Source organism: Prionailurus bengalensis, chromosome A1, assembly GCF_016509475.1.
Source record: "Prionailurus bengalensis isolate Pbe53 chromosome A1, Fcat_Pben_1.1_paternal_pri, whole genome shotgun sequence".
Taxonomy (NCBI): domain Eukaryota; kingdom Metazoa; phylum Chordata; class Mammalia; order Carnivora; family Felidae; genus Prionailurus; species Prionailurus bengalensis.
In genome coordinates, this window is record NC_057343.1 from 92,821,458 (window position 1) to 92,846,308 (window position 24,851).

Below are 24,851 nucleotides of genomic sequence, written 5' to 3' on the forward strand. Positions count from 1 at the left end.
GATGAAAACTTTAGGTCTATTCTATGTCAAGGATAACTTGAAATCATTTGTAAATATCTTATACGTTCCCTACTTTAATTTTTTCTCTGAAGCACATGTAAAAAGAATTGTGGTGTTTCACCTTCAGCACCCAGATATTTCCAGGGGTAAGGAAAAATACCAGAGAATGTAGGAGCTGGTTAACCTTATAATTTATTGCTACCTACCTTTGGGCAAGTATTTTTTATTTGAATGAACATATTCCCTATTCTTCGTAGGCACCAGGAATATAAGCATTTAGGCATTTAAAAAAAGCTTTAATTTTTTTTATCTTGAGAAAGAGAGAGAGAGAGAGAGCATGTGTACCAGGCTTGCAGGGTAGGGGAAGAGAGAAAGCGAGGGAGAGAGAAAATCCCAAGCAGGCTCTGTGCTGTCAGCATGGAGTTCGAAGATTTTTGGCATTTGTTTAAAAAGAAATGAAAGAATGAAAGAATGAACACAACATTAAATCAATGCTTGATACTTACATATTATACCATATTCACAACAATCCTATAAAATGAGTATTCAATATATCTACTTACAGATGGGAAACCTGAACTTCAGCGTAAGTAGTCAAGCCACAAAACTAATGAATGATGGAGCCAATAAATGATGGAACTAAGAAGTTTTGGAGTGAGATTGAAAACAATATGTGTCTGGCCTCATATAAAATGTTTTGTCACAGGGGCGCCTGGCTGGCTCAGTCGATGGAGTGTGTGACTCTTGATCTCCCGGTTGAGAGTTTGAGCCCCACATTGGGTGTAGAGATTACTTAAAAATAAAATAATATAAAAGGAATTTAAAAAAATAAGTAAAAATGTTTTATCACAGTGTATCTGATGCATCCAGATATTATCTACTATCTGAGTTTTGTCTTGGAATGAAGCTGGCCTTCATTTTCTGCTTATTCAGAACTCATTCTAGTTGCCAACCAACCAAAGAGATTAGGAGTTCAAGGATTATGAAGAAAGTTTTCAGAGGGTAGAGATGAACAATCCCAATTCCAGATTCTAAAATATGGCTAACCAATGAATATTTCTCTGCAGTTTTTAGTTGCTGATGAAACCGACAAACAAGATAACCAAGGTTCCTGCGCTTGAGCTTATATTCTAATGAAAAGAGCAAATTATAAATAAATAAAATAATTTCAAACAGTGGTGAGAGTGATAACAGATTGATGTGAGAGAGCCTGTCTAGGTAACTGAATCCTGCCTTAAATGACAAGAAAGAGGCATCCACATGGGGTACTGGGAGGAAGATTGTCCTATGCAGGAGGAAACTATACAAAGTGGAAAGTTCCCTTGACGGTAATGAACTTGGTGTGTACAAGGGAAAGAAAGAAAGTAGTGCATTTGAGCACTGTAAGTGAACATGAGAGTGGTGGAGATGAGATTCCTTGGAGGTAGGGCAGAGGCCAGTTCAGGCAGGGTCCTGAGACGGTCATGGTAAAAAATTGAGGGTTTTTAGTAGTTGCAATGAAGCACTACTAGAGTGCTTTATGTAGGAGGGTTATCCTACCTGGCTTACATTTTTAAAAAGATCACTCTGGTTGCTCTCTGCAGAATGGATCATGGGAAGGCCCGAGTGGAAGCAGTTAGGGTGGCTGCGACTAGGTTTATGTTAATGGAGTTGTATACAAGCAAGTCCAAACTCTCACAATCTTTGACCTTCCAAAATAAAGGGTTCCACCTTCCTATTCCATCATCTCAACTAACACTTATAACTATCATCTAACCATGTACTTGTTTATTGTCTGTCATTCTCATTTAGGATGGTCACATAAAATACGAGCGCTCTGTTAAAACTGCATTTCAGGTAGAATAACTTATTTTTACTATAGGTGTTCCCAAATATTGCATGGGAAATTCGAACACTAAAAAAACTATTCGTCATCTGAAATGCTAACAAACTGGGCAGCCTGCATTTTTATGAGCTAAATCTGGCAACGTGACCCCCACTAGAATGTGAGTTCCATACGGGCAGGAACCACGTCTGTCCGGGCCCCAACGTACACCTTGGGCTTAGCGTAGTGCCTGTCCGAACACGGTGGGAGCGCACACCTGCTCACGGAATGAATTAAAAAAGGATTTAAGGAAAGAATGAGTCAGTGATTAAAAGGCTGCACGAGAGCCCCTTGGTGCGGGGGACCTGTGGGTGGGCACGCGGGAAGACAGAGAAAACCGAGATTGGCCTGCTGCAGCCGGGAAGCGGACGCGCTGAGGTCACCGGCGCCTGCGGCCCCGGTGACGTCATCACGCCCGCGCTGCCGGCCTCGCCTGGGCTTCAGCGGCGCCGGCTCCTCCTCTGCTGTTGTGGTGACGGGGTGGGGGGTAGGGGTGGGGTCTCTGGTGACCCCGGCCCAACGCAGACAATCTGCGGAGCGGTCCAGTCCCGGCGGTGGCCTTCTGCGCCTGTCATTGACCGTCAGCCGGCAGGCCTGGCCGCTCCCCCGAGGGGAGAACTTTTCAGGGCCATGTCCAGGCCGAGCAGCGTCTCCCCGCGGCCGCCCGCGCCTGGCGGCGGGGGCGGCCCCGCTCCGTGCGGTCCTGGGGGCGGAGGCCGGGCCAAGGGGCTGAAGGACATTCGTATAGACGAGGAGGTGAAGATCGCAGTCAATATCGCTCTGGAGCGCTTCCGCTACGGGGACCAGAGAGGTGAGGTTCCTGACAGGGACCCCGCCGGTTGCCCCGCCTCCCCCAAGCCCGGGCCCACCGAGTGAAGGGGCTGCCTCAGAGGTGGGAGGGCAGACCCGGGCCGTGCCCCGTCCCGGCCCCCACGGCGGCCGGGGGCCACGCTTGGTGGCCCTCTGTGGGATGCGCGGCGTCCTGCGCGTCTGCAGGGTGAAGGCACTTGCCCGGCATTAATCAGGTGAAAAGAGTCGGGTTGCTCCTTTGCAGGGGGCGTTTCTTTCCCCAGAGAGAGGCCTGTAGGCAGCCTGGGGCGGCTTAGCCACAGCTTTTAGGTATTGGTAAGCCCCTACTTTTTTTTTTTTTTTTTTTTTTTTTTAAGGAAATTGTGGCAGCCTTAGCGGAGGCACGTTTAAGCTACAGAAGTAGAAGAGAAGGAAATCAGGCAAATAAATGCATTGGGAACACGTAGTGCATTGTTTACATCCCGAGAGCATCACCCTTAAACACTTAAAAACAATCAGACTTTGGTAGATGAAACGTTTCTCACACCTCTTACGGTTAGAAGGCTGCTTGTCCTGGGTCACACAGTGCAGAATGGGCAGCCGACCCGCGGTCATCCGTACAGCATATTGAGTGCCCAGTCCGGTTTGCGGGCCTAAATAGGGTTACCCGTTCGTTAACCCGGAGTTTACGGTCCCGAACAGGCAATGACCTGGACAGAGTGAACTTACATTACACAGAGCCTCAGCAATAGTGTTTAACAACAAATCCAGTCTGAGATAAGTCTGTACTGTTTTGAAAGCAAAGACCATGTGGAGTTTGACGTTGAGCATTCATAATGCTTGAGCATACTTCATCATGGAAGGAAGTGAGCCTTTTGTTAATGAAGCCAGTAAGGACTTAAGTTAAAAGAGTAAAATATGTTCATCAGTCATCGTACCAATTGAAGATTCCAGCCCAAATAAGAGTAATCTTTGGTGAACATTAGAGCCTTCTATCATATGTTTCTGTAATTTTTACTAATATCACAATTCTGGCAGACATTTAGTAGTTCTTGAATTAATATCTACTTTTCAGGTAACCTATAAATTTGATTATTTGTATGATTTTTTCATATTTTACATTTATGTGTCTATATTGAAGTACCTTGAAAGAAAATTGTATATTCCCAAATGGTACTTTGTGTTTTGTTTTTTTTTCTTTTTTTTCATGTAGAAATGGAATTTCCTTCCTCTTTGACCAGTACTGAAAGAGCCTTTATTCATCGACTGAGTCAGTCTCTTGGTTTGGTTTCTAAAAGTAAAGGGTAAGCTGATAGTTTTTCTTATTTAAAAAGAATTATTTGCCAAAAAAAGAGAAGTGTTTCTCATTACATTGAAGTAGTTATTACTGTTTTAGATTCACATTCTTAATTATACTGTATGTAGATAAACTGATTCATGTCTGTACCAAACTCAGCTTTTTCCTTTTCCTCTTATCCTTCCCTCTTTTGTTTTCCCTTAGAGATTAAATAAATAAATAAATAAAATTTAAGATGTAAGAAAAATAGCTTAAAAGATGAAGTTGCTTGCTTGAGGAGGATGTTTTCTTTTTTCATAGAAACTAAGTCTCATTTTTTAAAAAGAGTGGATGGCCTAAAGATAGTAAGTACAATTATTTACAGAACTATTTCTTTTAAGGTTACCATACTGTAGTGGTAACTTTAGAATACATAATCGTTTTCTTTCCTACCAACTTAAGAATCTTATGATTAGAAATGATTAAATAGAATGGACCAGGAAGAAACAGTATGTATTTTTTTCAGGGTCCCTCATCTGTAGGGGGGAAAAAGTCACTTGAACCATCCAAATTGAAGAACTCTAAAATTATGTGGAATGATTTCATTTTGGGAATAAGGATGGTGGGGTTGATATATAGCAGAGTTTCTTGGTATTGGCACTATGAACATTTTAGACTGGATAATTCTTTATTGTGGAGGGCCGTCTTGTGTATCGTAGGCTTTAGAAGTATATCTAACCGTATTGATATGTGCCAGGAACACCTCCACCCACAGTTTTAACAACCAGAAATGCCTCTAGACATTGCCAGAATATTCTGGGGAGCAAAATTGTGTCTGGTTAAGAGCCACCGAGAGGGGGAAAGGAAGATAAAATTTCAGCTTACCAGGGTTTAGGTTAAGAAGAGAGAAAACAAATGACTGTTAGGTTAATATATTAATAAACAACAGGAATGTCTTAAGATGAAAATATTTGGTGTAGGAATGTCTGGTATTTGAATGCCCACAGTGATACATTACTGAGTGACACGGGATTTAGCTTAGGTGAATGTGCCTTTTGTTTGTTTGTTTTTTGTTTCTGTGTTTCAGCTTTTATTTATTTATTTATTTTTAATTTATTTTTTAAATTTACATCCAAGTTAGTTATCATATAGTGCAGCAGTCATTTCAGGAGTAGATTTCTTAATGCCCCTTACCCATTTAGCCCATCCCCCCTCCCACAACCTCCCCAGTAACCCTGTTTGTTCTCTGTATTTAAGAGTCTCTTATGTTTTGTCCCCCTCCCTGTGTTTATATTTTTCCTTCCCTTCCCTTCTGTTCATCTGTTTTCTATCTTAAAGGCCTCATAGGAGTGAAGTCATATGGTATTTGTCTTTCTCTGACTGGCTAATTTCGCTTAGCATCATACCCTCTAGTGCCATCCACATAGTTGCAAATGGGGTGAATGTGCCTTTTGAACATTACTAAGGCCAGTGTGCGAAGCAATGGTTAGGTTTCAATCATGCCCATAGCATAGTCCTCTGTGTAGGTTAAATACAGCACTTGAAAATGAAAAGAGTACAGGGCCATAATCCTTTATCCAAGAATGCCTGGACTAAGTAGATTTTGAGATTCAGATTTTAGGAACATTTTAGGATTTTTTTGCAGTATGTTATGTAATAACTCCTCGTAAGGTGCAGGCATCACCTTTAATCACAATATTTCTGCCGAAAAATATAGGCTGTTCACAGTAAGATAAATACTGGAAATAGCCTCATGTCAATGTAATCAGGTTTTGATACCAACTGAAGTTGTTGCTGTCAACTTTAAAACTGGCAGTTATTTTACCAGTGGAAGATGGGTTTCTTTGGAAGTAGAGAGTTGCCATGTGGGACAAGCAGGCTAGTGTACAAAACCATCCAAAAGTCCAACAAACAGAAGAGAGGAACATTATTTTATGGAGAAGAAGGAGGAAGTCGGGAGGGGTTGTTTTGAACAAAAGTCCATTGGAGAGAAGCAAGAAATTCAGGGTGATGTTGGTTTCTCAATTGGCTGGGTTGCTGGGGTGGTTGATTTCTTGTAGAAGATGCAGTGTACATCTTTTCCTGTTGGGGCTTGTAATTGAATCTGCTTTCCTCTGGAGGAGTCTTCTGTTGGGTCTGTAATTGACAATTTTTCCTGTAATTGACCTGAGTGGTTTGGCTTTCCCTACCAGCCTCCTCTTCTAGCATCCGCAGTCCACTTGAATGAGGTTTCCTTTTATTAATTTTCACATTGCAAACTTAGAAAGATCTTCCAGTTTTCATTGTTGTTTGGGTTGAAGAGTTGCAGATACGAGGGGTGCCTGGGTGGCTCAGTCAGTTGGCTGAACATCCGACTTCCACTCGGGTCATGATCTCACAGTTTGGGGGTTCGGCCTGCATTGGGCTCTGTGCTGACAGCTCAGAGCCTGGAGCCTGCTTGGAATTCTGTATCTCCTGCTCTCTCTGTCCCTCCCCTGCTCATTCTCTGTGTCTCTCTCTCAAAATATACAAACATTAAAAAAAATATTAAAAAGAAAAAGTTGCTTTTAGAGGTTTCAGGTCTGTCTTACAAATGTCTGTTGTAAAGCAGCTATATCATTTCTGTGGTTAAACTGTTTTTAAAAAAAAATTTTTTTTTAACATTTATTTATTTTTGAGACAAAGAGAGACAGAGCATGAACAGGGGAGGGTCAGAGAGAGGGAGACAGAATCTGAAACAGGCTTCAGGCTCCGAGCTGTCAGCACAGAGCCCGACGCGGGGCTCGAACTCACAGACGGCAAGATCATGACCTGAGCCGAAGTCGGCCGCTTAACTGACTGAGCCACCCAGGTGCCCCTAAACTGGTTTTGAATTATAAATTGTTAACTTCGAAATGACCATTAGAAATTACTCTTAGAGGGGTGCTTGGGTGACTCAGTCAGTTAAGTATCTGTCTGACTCTTGATCTCAGCTCAGGTCTTGATCTCAGGGTCGTGAGTTCAAGCCCTGTGTGGGACTCTGTGCTGGGTGTGGAGCCTACTTAAAAAAAAGAAAAGATAAATTACTCTTAGTAAAGAAGTTCATTGGAATAGTCTACCTCTGTTTCTGTTCAGTAGCATAACTATTTAAGGGATGATCCAGAATGGAGAAACCTGGGGAAAGGTAGAGAGCAAGATAGAAGCTGTCAGGACAAGAAAAGGTGGGTGAGAAAACACTGAAGAGACAGAGAGAGGAAAAAAGATGCTAAGGGAAACAAGGCAACCTGCCTTCTTATCTAGTCCGTAGTTCCTATTCCTAGTGCTCTGCAAGCCCTCTTAGGATATTTCTTAGTGCTTTCCCTCCCCAATTTATCATTGATTAAAGGTAGTATAGTGTTTATGTAGTGTTCCTTGTGATTTTCAAATGCCTTTACTTGTTTTCATATGTATGAAGAACTTCTTACACGTTCTTTCTTTTTATTTGCATGAGAATGTGTACGTGACTTATATTTTCATGGGTTTTTTTTGTTCACTTTTGAGTAAAGGTTTTTTTTTTTCTTTCTTCCCCCAGTGCCTAGCATAACTTCATTAACTTAATAAGATAGTTTTTCTGCCTCTTTTTTTTTTTTCTTTTGTACCTGGCATCATGGTTCCTTAATATGTATTTGAGAGAGAGCCTTTGGAGGAAAAGGCAGGAAACCTGGATTTGACTCCTAGTCTCTTACTACCTGGTTCTCTAGCTTTGGTCATGGCCCTTAACTTAAAAAAAAAAAAAATTTTTTTTTTAATGTTTATTTACTTTTGAGAGAGGGAAAGAGACACAGAGTGTATGCTGGGGAGGGTGAGAGAGAGAAGGAGACGCAGAATCCGAAGCAGGCTCCAGGCTCTGAGCTATTAGCATAGAGCCCTACACGGGCTCAAACTCCCAAACTGAGATCATGACCTGAGCCAATGTTGGACGCTTAACCAACTGAGCCACTCAGGTACCCCTAAGTAGGTTATTTAATCCTCACAATAGTCTTAACCAGTAGATTCTATTAATAATGTCTGGTACCTGTATAATAGATGGGACAGTTCAGGGTTGGAGAGGTTAAGTGGTTTTCCCCAAGGTCACATGGCTAGTGAGTGGCAGAGCCAGGATTTGAATATAGTTAATGTTTAGTTTTTGATGTTTACAGTGAGTTCATGGTGATGTCCTAGGAGCAGTGAGCAGTTAAAATCGAATTATTAGATAGGTCTCATCTTTAAGTTGCTTATAGTCCAAAGTCACAGAATGAACAAATGTACCACAATTATAGTGCCCATGATATGAGAGCAACTTTGTTTAGGGACAAGCTAACTGGTTGGTTTATTAATTTCCACATAGTCATAAAATAAAGTACAAATTAGGATGATAATAGACTTTAATAAATTTGCAATTCTGTATTACAGTATGAGGAAGAAAATGGTTTGGAGTTAGGTCTTTGCATCTTTCTGCATAATGGAAGTATTAAACTAAGGAAATAGGAAATTATACATTTGCAAAGCATCATACAAATATGTATTATTTTTTGAGAGATTAGGTCCTTGGTGGTTGTGAACTTTTTAAGTCATTTCAGATTTTGGCTCCTTAGCTGATTTTTTAAACTGTTTATGGATTTGGAGAGTGGAGAATAATAAGGCATAGGGTGGTATTTGAGTTAAGTGTTGAGTAACATACTGTGTAAATTGATAAATTGATTAATATTAAAATTGCATCAAATTTGATGAGTTATTTTTCCTTAAAAGGAAGCCAAAACTTAATTATAGCATGTATTGATTACTTTCACACTTTGAAAGTTAGATACTATGATGTTCATGCCTATAATTTTAGCACATTTACTTTTATATTAAAAATTGCATATGGAGCTTACATTTCATTATTTGAAAAAATTATTGTGGCATTAATGTATTTAGCATTTCTTCCACATTGTGCGGCTAGTTTCTAGTTAACTTTGCTTTGAAAAGGAGTCTCTCTTTTTTTTTTTATTATTTTTTTAAATGTTTATTTATTTATTTTTTTGAGAGACAGAGTATGAGCAGGGGAGGGGCAAAGAGAAAAACACAGAATCTGTAGAGGCTCCAGGCTCTGAGCTGTCAGCACAGAGCCCGATGCGGGGCTTGAACTTACAAGTGGTGAGATCATGACCTGAGCCGAAGTCGGACGCTCAACCTACTGAACCACCCAGGTGCCCCTGAAAAGGAGTCCCTTAATGGTTTTGTTCAAAGAGTAGAGCCACTTTGGGATGAAAGCAAAATTAGACCTCAGCGTGTTTACGTAGTAGGACAAATCTCTGCTAGATTGAATGTTTTCATCCTCAAAACAACGATGCAAATATTTTACCAAACATTTCATTCATCTTTTTATCATTTATCATTGTCACCGTGGAGCTAAATATGGTAGGAATGAGCACTGAGAGCTACAAGTAGAATCTTTTACTAAAACACGAAAACTACCAAGTTGATAATATCTTTCTGCCCCCTCACCCATGTTCAAAGTGAATTCAGTACATTTTAAATGGTAATGGTTGAGTACTCACACATGCTTAGTTTGGGTTATTTTTGTACATAAATGATGTATTCTTAGTAGGCAGGCTCTGTTAGGAAAGTTTGAATCTGACTGATTTTAGTTGTGAGCTTATTGAGGAGAGTATGTTTTACTTAACTGTAATCCCGGCTTCTTGCATAGCGCCTGGCATAGAATAGGGGCTTAATATATGATTAATGATTGATTGAATGAATGGAATAAAATTAGTTACAGGTGAAATATAGCATAGCTTTCCCAAGACAACTTCCAAGAAAATTAAAGCATCTTGGAACTGGCAGAAATAGTAGAGATTTTTGAATTAAGTTGTATACAGTGTCAGAGAGATAAAATGGTTTTTGATCACACAGCTAGTTGAAAGATTTTTTACTAGCTGAACACAAGCCTACCGAGTCTTGCTCTAGTGATCATTCCAGCACACTTCCAGCCCTCTGTAGTTAAAATTTTTATGAAGTAAATGGGGAATGGATGATTAAGTCTATAACGACTGTGCTGAATTTTCAGAAGGTCCATAGAAAAGAACCTACTACAGAGATCATCTTTTAGAATCCAGCAATTGTCATTTACCATGGAAATAGCTGAAATTCCTAGATCAGGTTAAATTTAGTTACTTCATTTTTATCCCATAATTTCAAGATGACTAAACACTTTTTAAAAAGCAGATGACAGCACTGAAAGATTATAATCCATTAAAGCATTCCATAAAACGTTTCCAGAAATTAAAAACCTTGGTAAATCAAAAGCCTCACTTAAGAAGTCTTAGAGAGCCAAAACTGTATAGGTTAATCTTCAGTTTTATGTTATTTTTACGGTGAAGATTTTGTTGAAAATTTTAAATCTAATGAAAATTAGAAAAATTGTACATATACTTACCATTGTATTTGTGGCTTTGTTGCTCATTTCTGTAATATAATAGTGACATTAACAAATGATAGAACCTTTTATGAAGTATTTTGGGTAACTTTTTAAAAATAAGTGATTTTTTTCCCCAGACTAAAATTATAATAACAGCTTTAATTCATTTAATGCTTATTCTGCTCAACTTACTCAAACATTAACAGATGTTTTCCCTTAACATGCATTATCTTATTTAACCATATGAATAATCATTTGAGGCAGGTATTATTATTATCGTAGGCTCAGAGCTGTTAAATAATTTGCTTATGGTCCCAACAGCTACTAAGTGGTAGAGCTAGCATTCAAACCCAGGTTGGTATGCTTTTAGAGCTTGCGCTCTTTTCTAGAACTATATTGTACTGGATTATAGACATGCATTATTAAATCGTTCAAAACACGTTTGAGGACTTCCTGTGTGTCTAACATTATACCTAGTACTCTAGAAGCTACAAAAGTCAAAAAAGACATTGTTAGTCTGGATCAGTTGAAGAAATAAATATACCTACATCAAATCATTTGAGAACTGTTATAAATCACCATTACCTTATAACTGAAGGCTAGAGCCAGAAGCTTTGAAAAATTTGTTTTTTTCTCCCCATATGCATATAAAAATACTTATCAGTAATGTTGATTTATGCTTTTTTGGTCCAACCACTAAGCTTGGTTCTTTTAACAGGTTTTCATGGGGTGTGACATTACCAGCATACTATGGAAACGTTCAGTGGGATATATTAGTCTGTACAGTGAACCATAACTTTTTAATGATCACTTTTAGATTCTGTTGTTCAACAGATTGGTTTTCTCCCTCTGTATGCTTCCAGCATATATTAACTGGTGATGTTTCATCCACCATGAAGTCTGCTAAGACTAGACTTTAACATTTGTGGGTAAGTAAGCCATTTTTTGCAGTTTAAAAACTAGATTGGTAGCATTTTGAAACTTTAATTGAAAATGGTCTTTTGGCCACTTCAGCACCAAACCCCTCCTTATTGAATTTTTGGGGATTTTCAGCATCTTCTCACAAAGCATTTTGATTTTTTCCAATGTTTTGCTTAAGACGTGTTGCCTAAGTAGGCATACATCATATGTGAACCAATTGACTATATATAGTAAATAAATGATTTTTATTAATATTCAGAAAGGGAGCAAATAGATACCTAACTGTGAAGAAGAAAGATGGATCAGAAACAGCTCATGCAATGATGACCTGTAATTTGACTCATAATACAAAACATGCTGTTAGGAGCCTAATTCAAAGATTTCCTGTCACCAATAAAGAGCGTACTGAACTTCTGCCTAAAACAGAAAGAGGAAATGTGTTTGCAGTTGAAGCTGGTATGTATTTTCTGGGGGAGCTTCCTTGTTTATCCTATTAATTGATGACTGTTCTTTTTCCATTTTAAATTAATTAAAAAAAAACACTAAGATGCAGTAAGATTTCTCAGTTTGAATAGTCTGTTAGAAATATAAAGAACTGTGAAACTTTGGGAATGAAATGCAGTGTTAAGGCATGTCATGAAGTTAGACAAATCTTTAAGTGTCACAGTAATAGCTATCATTTTTGGAACACTTATTGTGTGCTAGGCAGGATACTAAACTCTTTATAGAGGGCCTCATAGCAACCCTCCCAAGGTAAGAATTTCCTCTATTTCAAGGGTGAGTAGACTGGGGTGCAGAGCAGTTAAATAATTTGTTCAAGGCTACTCAACCAGCCCGTAAACGGCAGAGCTGGGATTTGGCTTCAAGGTCTGGACTTTGCTGTATTAATGTTGCCGAGGCACGCTAATGAGTGCGATTTTGAACTGGGGCGTTAGCTTCTGGTAAGAGGACAGAGTCTTCATTACACTAACTTGCTGAAAGCTAGATACATGATACATTTAGGTTATAGAATGAAGCTGTAATTTTATTATTTGGAAAAATAACTTCCTAGTGAGAAAACCATTAATAACCTAAAGCAACAGATTTCATAATTTCCATCGTCTGTTGGAGTAGGTTTGCAGAGTGTAGCAAACACATGGTCTTAGATAGCGAGGGAATTAAGTTTTAAATACATGCACACAAAAATGTTTTGAATTATGTGAAGAGTATAAAACATTATGCTTTTTTATTCTTGTCTTATTAATAAAATGTAGCTGTTGGCAAAAATTCTCAATTAGGAAAATTGTTAAGCATTAGGACTTTATGTTTACACGTATCATTCTATCTGTTCACATAATCTTACATAGTTAGCTTTAAACACAGAGAATATTTTTCTTTTCATAACGTGTTTTCATATTGTACATAACAGACTTTATAAATAATGCACATTGTTACCTACTTACAAAATTTTAATTTTTTGTGTCTAATTATTGATAGAAGCAAGCCTGAAAACTGTTTTAGGATATCAGAATCACGTTTTATTTTTAATGGGTATGGAGTGATTGATTTTTGTTTGTTTGTAAATGTTATGCACGAGAAACACTTTTAGCAATTTGCTTTCTGATTACTATTGAAATTTATAACTTATTTTTTAAAGAATATTAAGCATAGAGTACAACACTAAGCTATTGCTTGCTAACTTTATACCGACTGAATAGAGAAATTACTTATCTTTGTGTTTAACGCTTTTTAAAAAATGTTGATCATAAATGTTTTTGTTTTTTATTCATTTTCAAAGAAAACCGGGAAATGAGCAAAACGAGTGGGCGACTCAACAATGGCATACCTCAGATTCCAGTGAAAAGAGGAGAATCTGAATTTGATTCTTTCAGGCAGTCTCTGCCAGTGTTTGAGAAACAAGAAGAAATTGTTAAAATAATTAAAGAAAATAAAGTAGTTTTGATCGTAGGAGAAACTGGGTCTGGAAAGACTACACAGGTTGGTTTCTTCTTTGTTGTTTATGGAAGAAAAAATATTTTTTTCCACATGGCAGTTTTATAACAAATTTATACTACATGTATTTTAACAAAAACAACCCCTTTTGGGTACTTTAATGTTTATTTCAAAAATAAATTGTTTCTGGGAGTATTGTTTTGAGAATTGGTAGAAAGGAAATGTTTTAAAATATTTTTAAACTAGCACCTTGGGCCTCCATTTAAATAGAAGCGGGGATGTGGTTTGGCATCATGAAAGGAATATGGACTGGGCTAGTCTTGTTAACCTCTGTGAGCCGGAGCCCTCATTTGTAAAATGGAGCTAATACTTGCTCCCGTTCACCATGACGTTTAGAGAGGTCTATAAAGTGCCTGTCAGTGTTTTGTGCATAGGAGTTAAACTAACAGCAATATTAATAATACCAAACGTTAATATAAAGTTGACTGTAGATGTTGAGGCCTGCGCAGGTCCCAACCTGTCTGTGGTTTGGGGTTGCTATCTGCCTCATAAAGGAAAGTAGAGGGTTTATCTTCTGGGAAGACAAAGTCGTCTTATCCTCTGAAAAAGCCTCCTACATAGTTAGCTTTGGCTCTTCTGGGAATAGGGAGGCAGGGATTGAGGCCTCCTGAGTCTGGGTTTTCAGGTGAGGTAGAGAAGACCGTGTTTATAACCAGAAAGGTATTTAGTGGTGTTTTAAATATTATGCCTACATGCCTGTTATCTGTTAGATATCCTAAAAATGATTTCCCTCAGTTTTTTGTTTGCTCTGTAGCTTTGCTTTGTGGTATCTTGTGTATTAGCTTTACTAATTATTTAGTCACATCTGTCAATCTTTTTTTTAGGGCTTTGAGCCATGCTGAGAAAGGCATTTCCTATCCTAAGATTAAAAAACATTTTCCTATAAATACTTTATTCTAGTATTTTTGTATTTATAGTTTTAAAAATCCATCTGGAATTTATAATATCATGTCAGGTAGGAATCCATCTTACTGTTTTCTTCATGTTAATATCTAGTTGTTCCGATATAATTTTTATTTAATTATCTTTTCCCCCTTCACTTAAGGTAGCCCTTTTGATCAAACGAAGTTTCTATAGTACTTGGGTCTATTTCTGGAATTTTTGTTATCTGTCTTTAATTATTTTTGCACCAGGATCCCTCTTCTTTGCTTTTTGTCGTTTTACAGTATGTAGCATAATATTCCAGTTTATTATCTTCTTAAATATTTCCTAAGAGAAAATTATTTCCTTAAATATTTCTTATTTGTGTTCATTTATGCTTCTGTATAAACTAGTCAAGTTTAAAAAAATCCTAGAGGCTGAAACATGCATGAAATGATGCTCTCTCTCTCTCACTTACAGTTAAATGAAATCAAAACAATGATTATATTTTTCAACTATCAGAGGGGCAGAAACTAAAACATTAACGATACGTATTTGCATAGGTGTTGGGAAAGCAGCATCTTCTGCTTTATGGGCAGGAGTATAAATTGTTTTGGAGGGCGATTTGATACTACTTCTCTCCAATTTAAATTTACATACTCTTGGGGTGGCTGGGTGGCTCAGTTGGTTTAGTATCTGACTCTTGATTTCAGCTCAGGTAATAATCCTGGGGTCGTGGGATCTAGCCCTGTGTTGGGCTCTGTGCTGAGCATGGAGTCAGCTTGGGTCTCTCTCTCTCTCCCTCTGCCCCTCTCCCCTGTTCTCTCTAAAACAAACAAACAAACAAACAAAACCCACCTTAAAACATTTACATGCTCTTTCATTTGACCTGTGTGTGTGTGTGTGTGTGTGTGTACACACACACACACACACACACACACACACACACCTTTTTTTTTTTAATATTTATTCATTTTTGAGAGAGAGAGAGAGAGCATGAACAGGGGAGGGGCAGAGAGATAGAGAGAGAGAGACAGACAGACAGACACAGAATCCAAAGCAGGCTCCAGGCTCCAGGCTCCGAACTGTCAGCACAGAGCCCAGTGTGGAGCTTGAGCCACAAATCATGAGATCATGACCTTAGCCAAAGTCGGACACTTAACCGACTGAGCCATCTAGGTGCCCCTGCATATATATCTTTATAAAAGTTTGTGAAGATAGATATTCACTGCAGCAATTTTTATAATAGCAAGCAGTAATATCAGTAACTTAAAAAAACTAGAAATTATTTAACATGATATTTGTTAAATTATAGCACATCCCTAGGATGGAATATGCAGCTATTAGAATGGATTAGGTAGATCTGAGTATTAAGTGAAATCTGCAAATTTTATAAACATTAAGTACGGTAATCGCTTTGTGTAAATAAAAGCCTGTTAATATACACAAATATTCTAAATTGTGTAAACATTTTTTCCCTAAAACAGTTCATAAGAAGTAGTAGTTATTTTTTAAAAATAGTTATTTTTGAAAGAGAGAGAGGGAGGGAGAGAGAGAACTTGAGTGGGGAAGGGGCAGAGAGAGAGGGAGACACAGAATCTGAAGTAGGCTTCAGGCTCTGAGTTGTCAGTACAGAGCCTGATGCGGGACTTGAACTTACGAAATGTGAGATCATGACCAGAGCCAAAGTCAGTGCTTAACTGACTGAACCACCCAGGCGCCCCAATAGTAGTTACTTTTTTGGAGAATACTGGTAGTGGTACGGCAAGAAAGACTTACTTTTTAAGTCCTTCTGACATGTACATCCCAGTATTAGGCTACTTTTGCTTTCTTTATGCTTTTCACTATTTAAAAAAATTCCAGTGGAATTTTGATTGTTGTTTCGTTGACTTTATAGAGTAATTTGGATAGAATTGACATTTTTGAAGTGTTGATTATTTCTACTCAAGATTGTGTCCTATTTCTTTATTCAGTTAGTGTTTTTTAGTTGTATTTTATATTTGTGGAATTTGTATTTGTGCAAGCCTTATTTCTCTGTGAATTTGGTTTTTTTCACAAAAATTTTTTTAAAGTTTATTTATTTATTTGAGAGAGTGAGCAGGGGAGAGGCAGAGATAGAGATAGAATCCCAAGCAGGCGCCTTGCTGTCAGTACAAGAGCCTGAGGTGGGGCTCGATCCTAGGTACTGTGAGATCATGACCTGAACTGAAACCAAGAGTCAGATGCTTAACCAGCTGAGTGCCCCTGTATGAATTTGTTTTTAGTATTTTCATTTTAGTTTCTCTTGTGAATCAGATCTTTGAAAATTACATTTTCTAGCTGATTGTTAGAAGTTACATAAAAGTTGTTGGTTTTATGATTATTTGGACATGTTACCAAACTTTTCTAATTCTAGTAGTTTTTCAGTTGTGATTGACTTGGACTTTCTGGGTATATAGTCATGTCATTTTATAGTACTTTAAAACTTTCATTTCAGATTCCTCAGTTCCTTTTAGATGATTGCTTTAAAAATGGTATCCCCTGCCGTATATTTTGTACCCAGCCAAGAAGGTTAGCAGCTATTGCTGTGGCTGAAAGAGTTGCTGCAGAGAGAAGAGAAAGGATTGGTCAAACGATTGGATATCAGATCCGATTAGAAAGCAGGTAACCATGGTTCTCCTGTAGCCTAGCATTCTTAGAAAAGATTAATGTTTATATTTAATTAAATAGGGACTATGTTAGTCAAAAAGTTAGAAGATGATTTTGCTCCAAGTAAGTCTTTGATAGGATGTTGAGGTCATGTCTGAACTTCATAAGGTTTTGAATACATAGCTGAAGAAAGAGTTTGGGCCATGGATACAAATCCCATTTCATAGGGGGATTTATGATCGAATACAAGTTATTTTGCCTCCTTAAGGTTTTTAAAAAAAAATCTATTTAATGGTTTCTTAAAATAATTAATAAAAGCCTGTTAGTAATAAAAATTTTGTGAGTTCGTCAGGTATAAAATACATATTTCAATAACTTGGCTAATAAAGCATACTATGCTATGCTATATTAGTAACTTTAACATTTATAAAACTTACATATGAGATTAGCATTTAATGTAATCATGTTTTAATTACATTTAAGAGTTGTAATTGTATACTTCATTTATTTATTTATTTTTTTAAAAAGGGTTTCTCCAAAGACACTTCTGACATTTTGCACTAATGGGGTATTGCTTCGTACATTGATGGCGGGAGATAGTACATTGTCGACTGTGACACATGTTATTGTGGTAAGAATATTGCTGAGTTATGCCGTATACAACTCAGATTGCTTAAAAATTTGAATATGTAATTAATTATATTTTTAGAATAGAATAGGGGTGAAAGCCAGTTTTTTTTTGAACAGGTATTATAATGAAGTTACTTTTTATTGCCTGTAATTATTAGAAATAAATTTTACTTGTATTAAGTAAAGAATTCTTACCATTAGGTTTTATGAGGGCAAATTAAATGTATAGGTAGATTTTCAAAAAGTGCTTTTTATATGTGAAAATGATACAACTACTTAGCATTCCTCAGAATGGGGTGAAAATTTTCTTTTTTTTCCTCTCTCTGCTTAGTCATCTGATTCCACCTTTGGCTAATATGTATTTCTCAGTCTTCGCTTTATAGTCATTTAACTTCATAGTTAAGCTGCTAAATTAAGTAGCTGTTGATGAAGTAGATGAATTACCACCTTATTAAAAAGTTGTATGCTTTTATCCAGTTTGTGTCAGAAAACAATTAGATTAAGTTTTAGAAGCTTGCAATAAGCAGCTTTAGAAAACTTACTAGTTTTGTTCATTCAAACCAAAGGGCGCACCTGTACCCTGATGCTAATTGAAGCATGTTTAAGTAGATTCTATATTTATCAAAAGTATGTTAAATTAGACTCCACTAATTCCGAATTTGTTGTAGTTTGTATGTCTTTTATATTATGTTAAGAGGCAGTGCTTTGTTTCAGTTGATTGTTAATGTCTGATTATTTCTGAATTGTCCATAATACAACACTTTCACGAGTACCAATTGGCCTTGTTCACATTTAATTTGAATTACTATAAAACCCAGCAGCCCCATAATTTTAAAGGCTTAGTCATCCATAATGTTTTAACTATTCCATGGTTTTATTTTTTGTTTACTGCAGGACGAAGTACATGAAAGGGATCGATTTAGTGATTTTTTACTTACAAAGTTAAGAGATCTGTTGCAAAAGCACCCAACTTTGAAACTTATTCTTTCTAGTGCCGCCTTGGATGTAAATCTTTTTATAAGATATTTTGGAAGTTGCCCAGTGATCTATAGTAAGTTAAATTGTCAGATTTCTTCTAGGATTTTAATGAAGGTATACTTTTGGCATGATTATATTTATTGTAATAGGAATTGGGGAATGTTCTGAAGTAGAGTGCATCCATTTCTGTTTTCTCTGAGACCTGCCTTCTAATCATTCATCTGTATATATTTCCATCCTCTCCTTTTCCACCTATACTGGTTGATATTGTGTTGTGAGGCAGTTTTTCATTCTTAAAAGGAAATGTGCTTTATTGTGGTCCTGTATCCTCCTTAAATTCTGTCCTACAGCTTCCCCTTTATTGCTAGACTCCTTGAAAAGAGCAGTCTACACTCCTGTGTTTACTTCCTGTGTACTTTTTTTTTTTAATATGATTTTTTTATTTTAAAAAAATGTTTATTTATTTTGAGAGAGCGAGTGAGCAGGGTAGGTGTAGGGGTTGAGGGAGACAGAGGATCCCCAGCAGGCTCCATGCTGTCAGTACAGAGCACGATGCGGGGCTCGAACTTACAAACCGTGAGGTCATGACTTGAGCTGAAACCAAGAGTCAGACGCTTAACCGACTGAACCACCCAGGAGCCCCTAAGCAGCTATTTTAATATTTCATAATACGAATGTACCATGATTTATTTAACCATTTATTTTTGAACACTCAGATTGGTTCTAGACTCTGCTCATCCCCCCTCCATAAACAGTGTTATAATAAACATCCTGTATGTATATCCTTATATACTGGTGCTCTTATTTCTAGGGATAGATTCCTGAAAGTAGAATTGTTGAGTAAAAGAGTGTATCTGTTTTTAATTTTGACAGCTTTTGCCATTTTACTTTTTCAAAGAGCTGAAATGATTTATATTTCTGTAGTGTATGGGGCTGTTCATTCATGTATTGTTACCAGTATTGTTTTGATACTGATATAATTGCCAAGCCTACTATTTAAATTTTCGACAAAAATCTTACTTAAATTTTCCATATTTCTTATGGTTGGCCCCTCTTTTTTGTATGTGAAATGCTCACATCCCAGAATTTATTTGACAACACTGTCTCCTAATTTTGCATTAGCACTTGTACCCTCATGGTCTCCTTGGTGGGCTTCTCTTTTGCATGGTGCTTATATATTGGTATTCTTTGGGATTATTCCCTTGATCCTTTTTTTTTTTTCCTTCTTTCTCATTCATCTTCCCTTCCTTCTTCCTTCCTTTGTTTTCCTCTTCTTTCCTGGTCTGTGCTGTACTCTACTAGGTACTGGAGATGCACAGGTAGTTTCCCTGGAAGCTCTCATTCATGCCTGTGGCTTCTACTTTCTTTTTATACTCATGGACCCTGAATCTTTGTTTCTGTTTATTTTTTGTTTATTTTGAACATTTTCTTTAAGTAAGCTTTATGCCCAGAGTGGGGCTTGAACTCATGACCCCCTGAGATCAAGAGTCCCATGCTCTACCAACTGAGCCAGCCAGGGGCTCCCTGAATCTTTGTTTCTAATTCAAACTGTTCTCCAGAGCTTTGGGCTTTGATGTCTTATAAGCAGCTCATTTCTAATATGTCCCAACCTAAATATTTAATCTCTTCTACAAAAATCTGTGTTGGGGTGCTTGGGTGGCTCAGTCGGTTAAGCATCCGACTTCGGCTCAGGTCATGATCTCGTGGTCCGTGAGTTCGAGCCCCGCGTCAGGCTCTGTGCTGACAGCTCAGAGCCTGGTGCCTGTTTCAGATTCTGTGTCTCCCTCTCTCTCTGACCCTCCCCCGTTCATGCTCTCTCTCCCTGTCTCAAAAATAAATAAACGTTAAGAAAAAAATCTGTGTTGTCCGTTTTAGTTAATCATACCATCGACCTAATCACCTACATCACAAACCAGTCTTTCTTACAAAACTTATACATCTGCTAGTTGAAAGCTCGTTTTGTCACCTCACATTTGACATGTCTAAAGCCAAACCCCAGCTCCCACCAGCCAGTCTGTTGCTTTTAGCTTTGCTTGTTACCTTTGAGATTGACCTCATCATCTATCCGGTTTTGTGCGCCAGACATCTAAGAAACATGGTTGACCCTTCATATCATTCCTTCATATCCAATTTAATGCTGAGTTTTGTGTATTTTGCTTCCTATCTCTGGAGTCTGTCTCTTGTCCGTTTTTCATCATCACCAGTTTTTTTCAAATATTGTTCTCTTTTACTTGAATTATCAGATGATAACCTGGTCTCTTCCATCCCCTCTCCTCTCTTATCTATCTATCTATCTATCTATCTATCTATCTATCTATCTATCTAGAGAGTGCACGTATGCACACAAGAAAGAGTGGGGGAAAGGCAGAGAGAGAAGAGAGAGAATACCAAGCACACTCCATGCTGTCAGCGTAGATGCGGGGCTTGATGTCATAACTGACCTGAGCCGAAATCAAGAGTTGGATGCCTAACCAACTGAGCCAACCAGGCACCCCCATTCCTCTGCTCTCTTTTATTTATTTTATTTTTAAAAAATTTTAATGTTTATTTATTTTTAATGTTTATTTATTTTTGAGAGGGACAGAGACAGAATGTGAGTGGGTTAGGGGCAGAGAGAGAGGGAGACACAGAATCTGAAGCAGGCTCCAGGCTCCGAGCTGTCAGCAGAGCCTGACGTGGGGCGTGAATTCATGAGCTGTGAGATCATGACCTGAGCCAAAGTCAGACGCTCAACTGACTGAGCCACCCAGGTGCCCCTTAATGTTTATTTTTTAAAGAGAGAGAGAGAGAGAGAGAGAGAGAGAGAGAACATAAGCAGGGGAGGGACAGAGAGAGAGGGAGACTCAGAATCTGAAGCAGGCTCCAGGCTCCGAGCTGTCAGCACAGAGCCTGATGTGGGGCTTGAACCCATGAACCATGAGATCATGACCTGAGCCAAAGTCCAATGCTTAACCAACTGAGCCATCCAGGTGCTTCTCCTCTGCTCTCTTTTAAATCTGTGTTATCTACTGCAGCCAGAGTGGTCTTTTCTGACCTGGAATTCTGAGGATGTTGAGCACTCTGCTGAGCTTAAACTTTGGATAACCATTACCTCAGGATGAAGACCTAAATCCTTAATAAGGCTCACCTGTTTCTCCTGCCTCATCTCAAACTACAACCCCTCTTTACTCCCCATCTCCCACCATGTTCCAGTTTGCTTGGCCAATTAGTTTCTTGAAGACATCATACTCTTTCCCATCGTAGCATCTTTGCATGTGCTTTTGTTTTCTTCATTGTATATTTCTTCTGCATACAGGTTAGTATTTCATGTATCCCTTCTCTTGGTCCTCATCTTCTCTGAGAGGATGATTTTCTTGACTCATTCAAATCCCCTATTATGTGATGGTATCCTGTGCTTTTCTCTGAGAGGATTTATTACAACTCTGTTTTCACATTTATATTCTGGATTATTGGATTAATGTCTGTCTCCCTTTCTAGTGTGTAAGCTTCAAGAGAGTAGGAGGCAGCTGTGTTTCTGCTTATGATTTGTATTCCTGGGGTCTGCCATGATGACAGACACAGGATAAGTAGATAGTAAACCCTAGAAAAGACAAGTAAATGAGCAGTTCTGTAAAATGAAAATCAGAATTATATTTAAATATAATGACATGACAATATCATGGGGATCACTTGACCTTTGGAATTGCTTTTGGATTTTTATACTCCATTAACTCAGGATTCTCATGTTTTTATGTGCATCGTCCCTGTGATGCAAACTGAGTCCTTAAAGTATTCCTATTATTTAGTACAGGGAAGACCTTTTGAAGTAAAAGAAATGTTTCTGGAAGACATCTTAAGAACTACTGGATACACAAACAAAGAAATGTTAAAATACAAAAAGGAAAAACAGCGAGGTAAGCTTTTTATCAAACAAATTTAAAACAAAAGTACTACTAATACTAAGTTTTTGGTCTTATCCTGTGGAGGTACAAGGACACTTGAAAGTATTTTTCCCTTGCACGTAATTGTATAAAATCATATTAGAGTTTGGTCCCAAGTGTACCTGCTACATGGTGGTTTATTTGCATAAATTATCATCTATAGAGAGGAATTGAAAGTGGATGCTGGGGTGGAGGAGGGTGAGTGTGTCTGTATCCAGAGATACAGCCACTGTTTTAAGGAGGCCGAAGACTATGTGCTGCCGAGTGTTTGACATGCTGCATATGGTAAGAATGCGACCCGCCACAGCACATTGCACAGGACCCGGATGGGGAGTAGGCAGGAGGCGTTGAAGGGAGTGGCATGTGAGTAGTAACAGGTTCATCTTTGATACAAATGCCAGGTTTTCAAATCTTGGTTTCGTTATGAATTGCATCTGTGCTTACAACTTAGCATTATTTGCCCATTAATACATCTCTTAATCACGACCTTACAGTATATCTCAGCTTTGGAGTTAGGGTGAGATTCTTCTTGGTTGCTTTTTTTTTTCCAATTTTTTTTAATGTTTATTTTTGAGAGAGAGAGAGAGAGAGAGAGAGAGAGAGAGCGAGCATGAGCAGGGGAGGGGCAGAGCAGAGAGAGAGAGAGGGAGACACAGAATCTGAAGCGGGCTCCAGGCTCCACTCTGTCAGCACAGAGCCTGACGTGGGGCTTGAACTCACTAAGTGAGATCATGACCTGAGCCGAAGTCGGACGCTTCACCTACTGAGCCACCCAGGCGCCCTTCTTCTTGCTTACTTTTAACTTCATTATTCGCGATACGAGATTTGGCTTCAAGCTTTGCTTCCTTTGTTTAGTCTGTGTGACCTTGGACAAGAATCTTAAGTTCTTTGGATTCTCCACTTGAATAAAAGCAGTAGGAATTAGCAATTCCTATTTCATATGTAGATCATAAAACTAGTAGATCTCTAAGCTTTTGAAGGTGAAAATTGTAGATCACTTATACCTCAAACAACTGGCATGGTGGTAGAAGTTCAATGAATGGTTTTTCTACAAAGTGCTGTATGAATATTAGTCATTGTTTTAAGCAATATTTATAGTATGGCTCAAATAGTTTTCTTGAAATTTGGACTGACTTAGAAATAAACTTCTCACCAATAACGTGGAATAGATGATATATTTAATCATAAACATTACTGGATGTTTCTCATTAATGTATTTTGAAAAAATAAAGCCAACTTTGAAGTATTTTCGATTCACTTAATTTTTAAAAGCACAATATATTCCCCAACGTGAAGCATTTGTGTACTTTTTTTTTGTTGTTGTTGTTACTAATTTAGAAGAGAAGCAACAAACTACTCTTACAGAGTGGTATTCAGCTCAAGAGAATACATTCAAGCCTGAATCTCAGAGGCAGAGAACTGTTCCGAATGTGACTGAAGAGTATGATTTGTTGGATGATGGTGGTGATGCTGTCTTCAGCCAGTTGGTAAGACCTTGTTGATTTCACACTGATATTTTGAGTGAAAATTGTGTAGTTTAAAGAACATCTTACAAGATTATAATATGTTACTGAATTATTACAGTGTAATTCTCTTCGTTTATCTTAGGCTACAACACATTTTTCAGAAAAACTCTCTAACACACTTTTTTTGGCAACTAATGCAACATTTTTTTTTGTTTTATATGAATTTAAATTATTTCAATATTTTCTCTGATTTTTTTGAAGACAATAAAGATATTATGGATATATGTTATCATTGCCTGATATTTTATCATCTCAAAAGTTTTTTTTATTGAAAAATTTTTTATGTTTATTAATTTTGAAAGAGGCAGAACATGAGTGGGGGAGAAACAGAGAGGGAGACACAGAATCCAGAGTAGGCTCCAAGCTCTGAGCTGTCAGCACAGAACCCAGTGCAGGGCTCGAACCCATGAACCGCAAGATCATGACCTGAGGCAAAGTTGGATGCTTAACCCACTGAGCTACCCAGGTGCCCCTATCATCTCAAAAGTTTAAGAACCTGTGAGCTGAACAATGTAAGATAAGTTCAGTTAAGAGAAAATTGAGAAAAAACTTTTGATATTAGAGCCCATAGTCAATACTGGTGTTGTTTCTACAACCAACCAGCTATGTGACTTTATAAAATCAGTTACCTGCTGTAGACCTCAGTTTATTCTTTTCTTCTGCTTTTCTTTTTTCTATTTTGCCACAGAATGTTTTACAAATGAAATATTTTGTAGAAGCCCTGCCTGCTCGTCTTTACTGTCCACTCCCATCCCTACATGGGGCTTCTGCTACCTTGGGTTCCATTGAAACTGTTTGAATCCAGGTTGAAAACTGGAACTAGCTGATTTCCTAGGTCCCTTCTGGTCTTTAATTCTGGTTTAGAATTCTTTAAAAGGCACTGGTGATTAGTGTGATGCAAAATATTGCTGGGCCTATGCACTTTTTGGAAAAAGAATTTAACTGTTTTGAGCATGAGAAGGTACATATGCAGGTGCATTTGGTTCAGTGAATAGCCTTTTGACCATTAAATCAGTGTTTCTTAAGCCTGGTTGCACATGAGCATCACCTCAGGAACTTATTTTAAAGCCCTTATGGAATCTTGCCTCCA

General features: G+C 37.9%; 1 protein-coding gene across 2 annotated transcripts in view; it reads left to right on the plus strand.

Moving 5' to 3' along the window:
• Positions 1 to 2,278: 2,278 nt before the first annotated feature.
• Positions 2,279 to 24,851, plus strand: part of YTHDC2 (YTH domain containing 2) — a 70,494-nt gene continuing 47,921 nt past the window's right edge. Inside the window, exons 1-9 of one of the 2 annotated variants that reach the window (XM_043585868.1) lie at positions 2,279 to 2,675; positions 3,867 to 3,957; positions 11,486 to 11,682; positions 13,004 to 13,203; positions 16,556 to 16,722; positions 17,236 to 17,338; positions 18,232 to 18,388; positions 22,101 to 22,208; positions 23,574 to 23,722. In XM_043585868.1, the coding sequence (XP_043441803.1) occupies positions 2,495 to 2,675; positions 3,867 to 3,957; positions 11,486 to 11,682; positions 13,004 to 13,203; positions 16,556 to 16,722; positions 17,236 to 17,338; positions 18,232 to 18,388; positions 22,101 to 22,208; positions 23,574 to 23,722 (1,353 nt within the window). In that variant the 5' untranslated portion in view covers positions 2,279 to 2,494. Of the gene's footprint in view, positions 2,676 to 3,866; positions 3,958 to 11,485; positions 11,683 to 13,003; positions 13,204 to 16,555; positions 16,723 to 17,235; positions 17,339 to 18,231; positions 18,389 to 22,100; positions 22,209 to 23,573; positions 23,723 to 24,851 lie in introns of those variants that run through there. The other variant, XM_043585875.1, reaches the window with a different exon arrangement.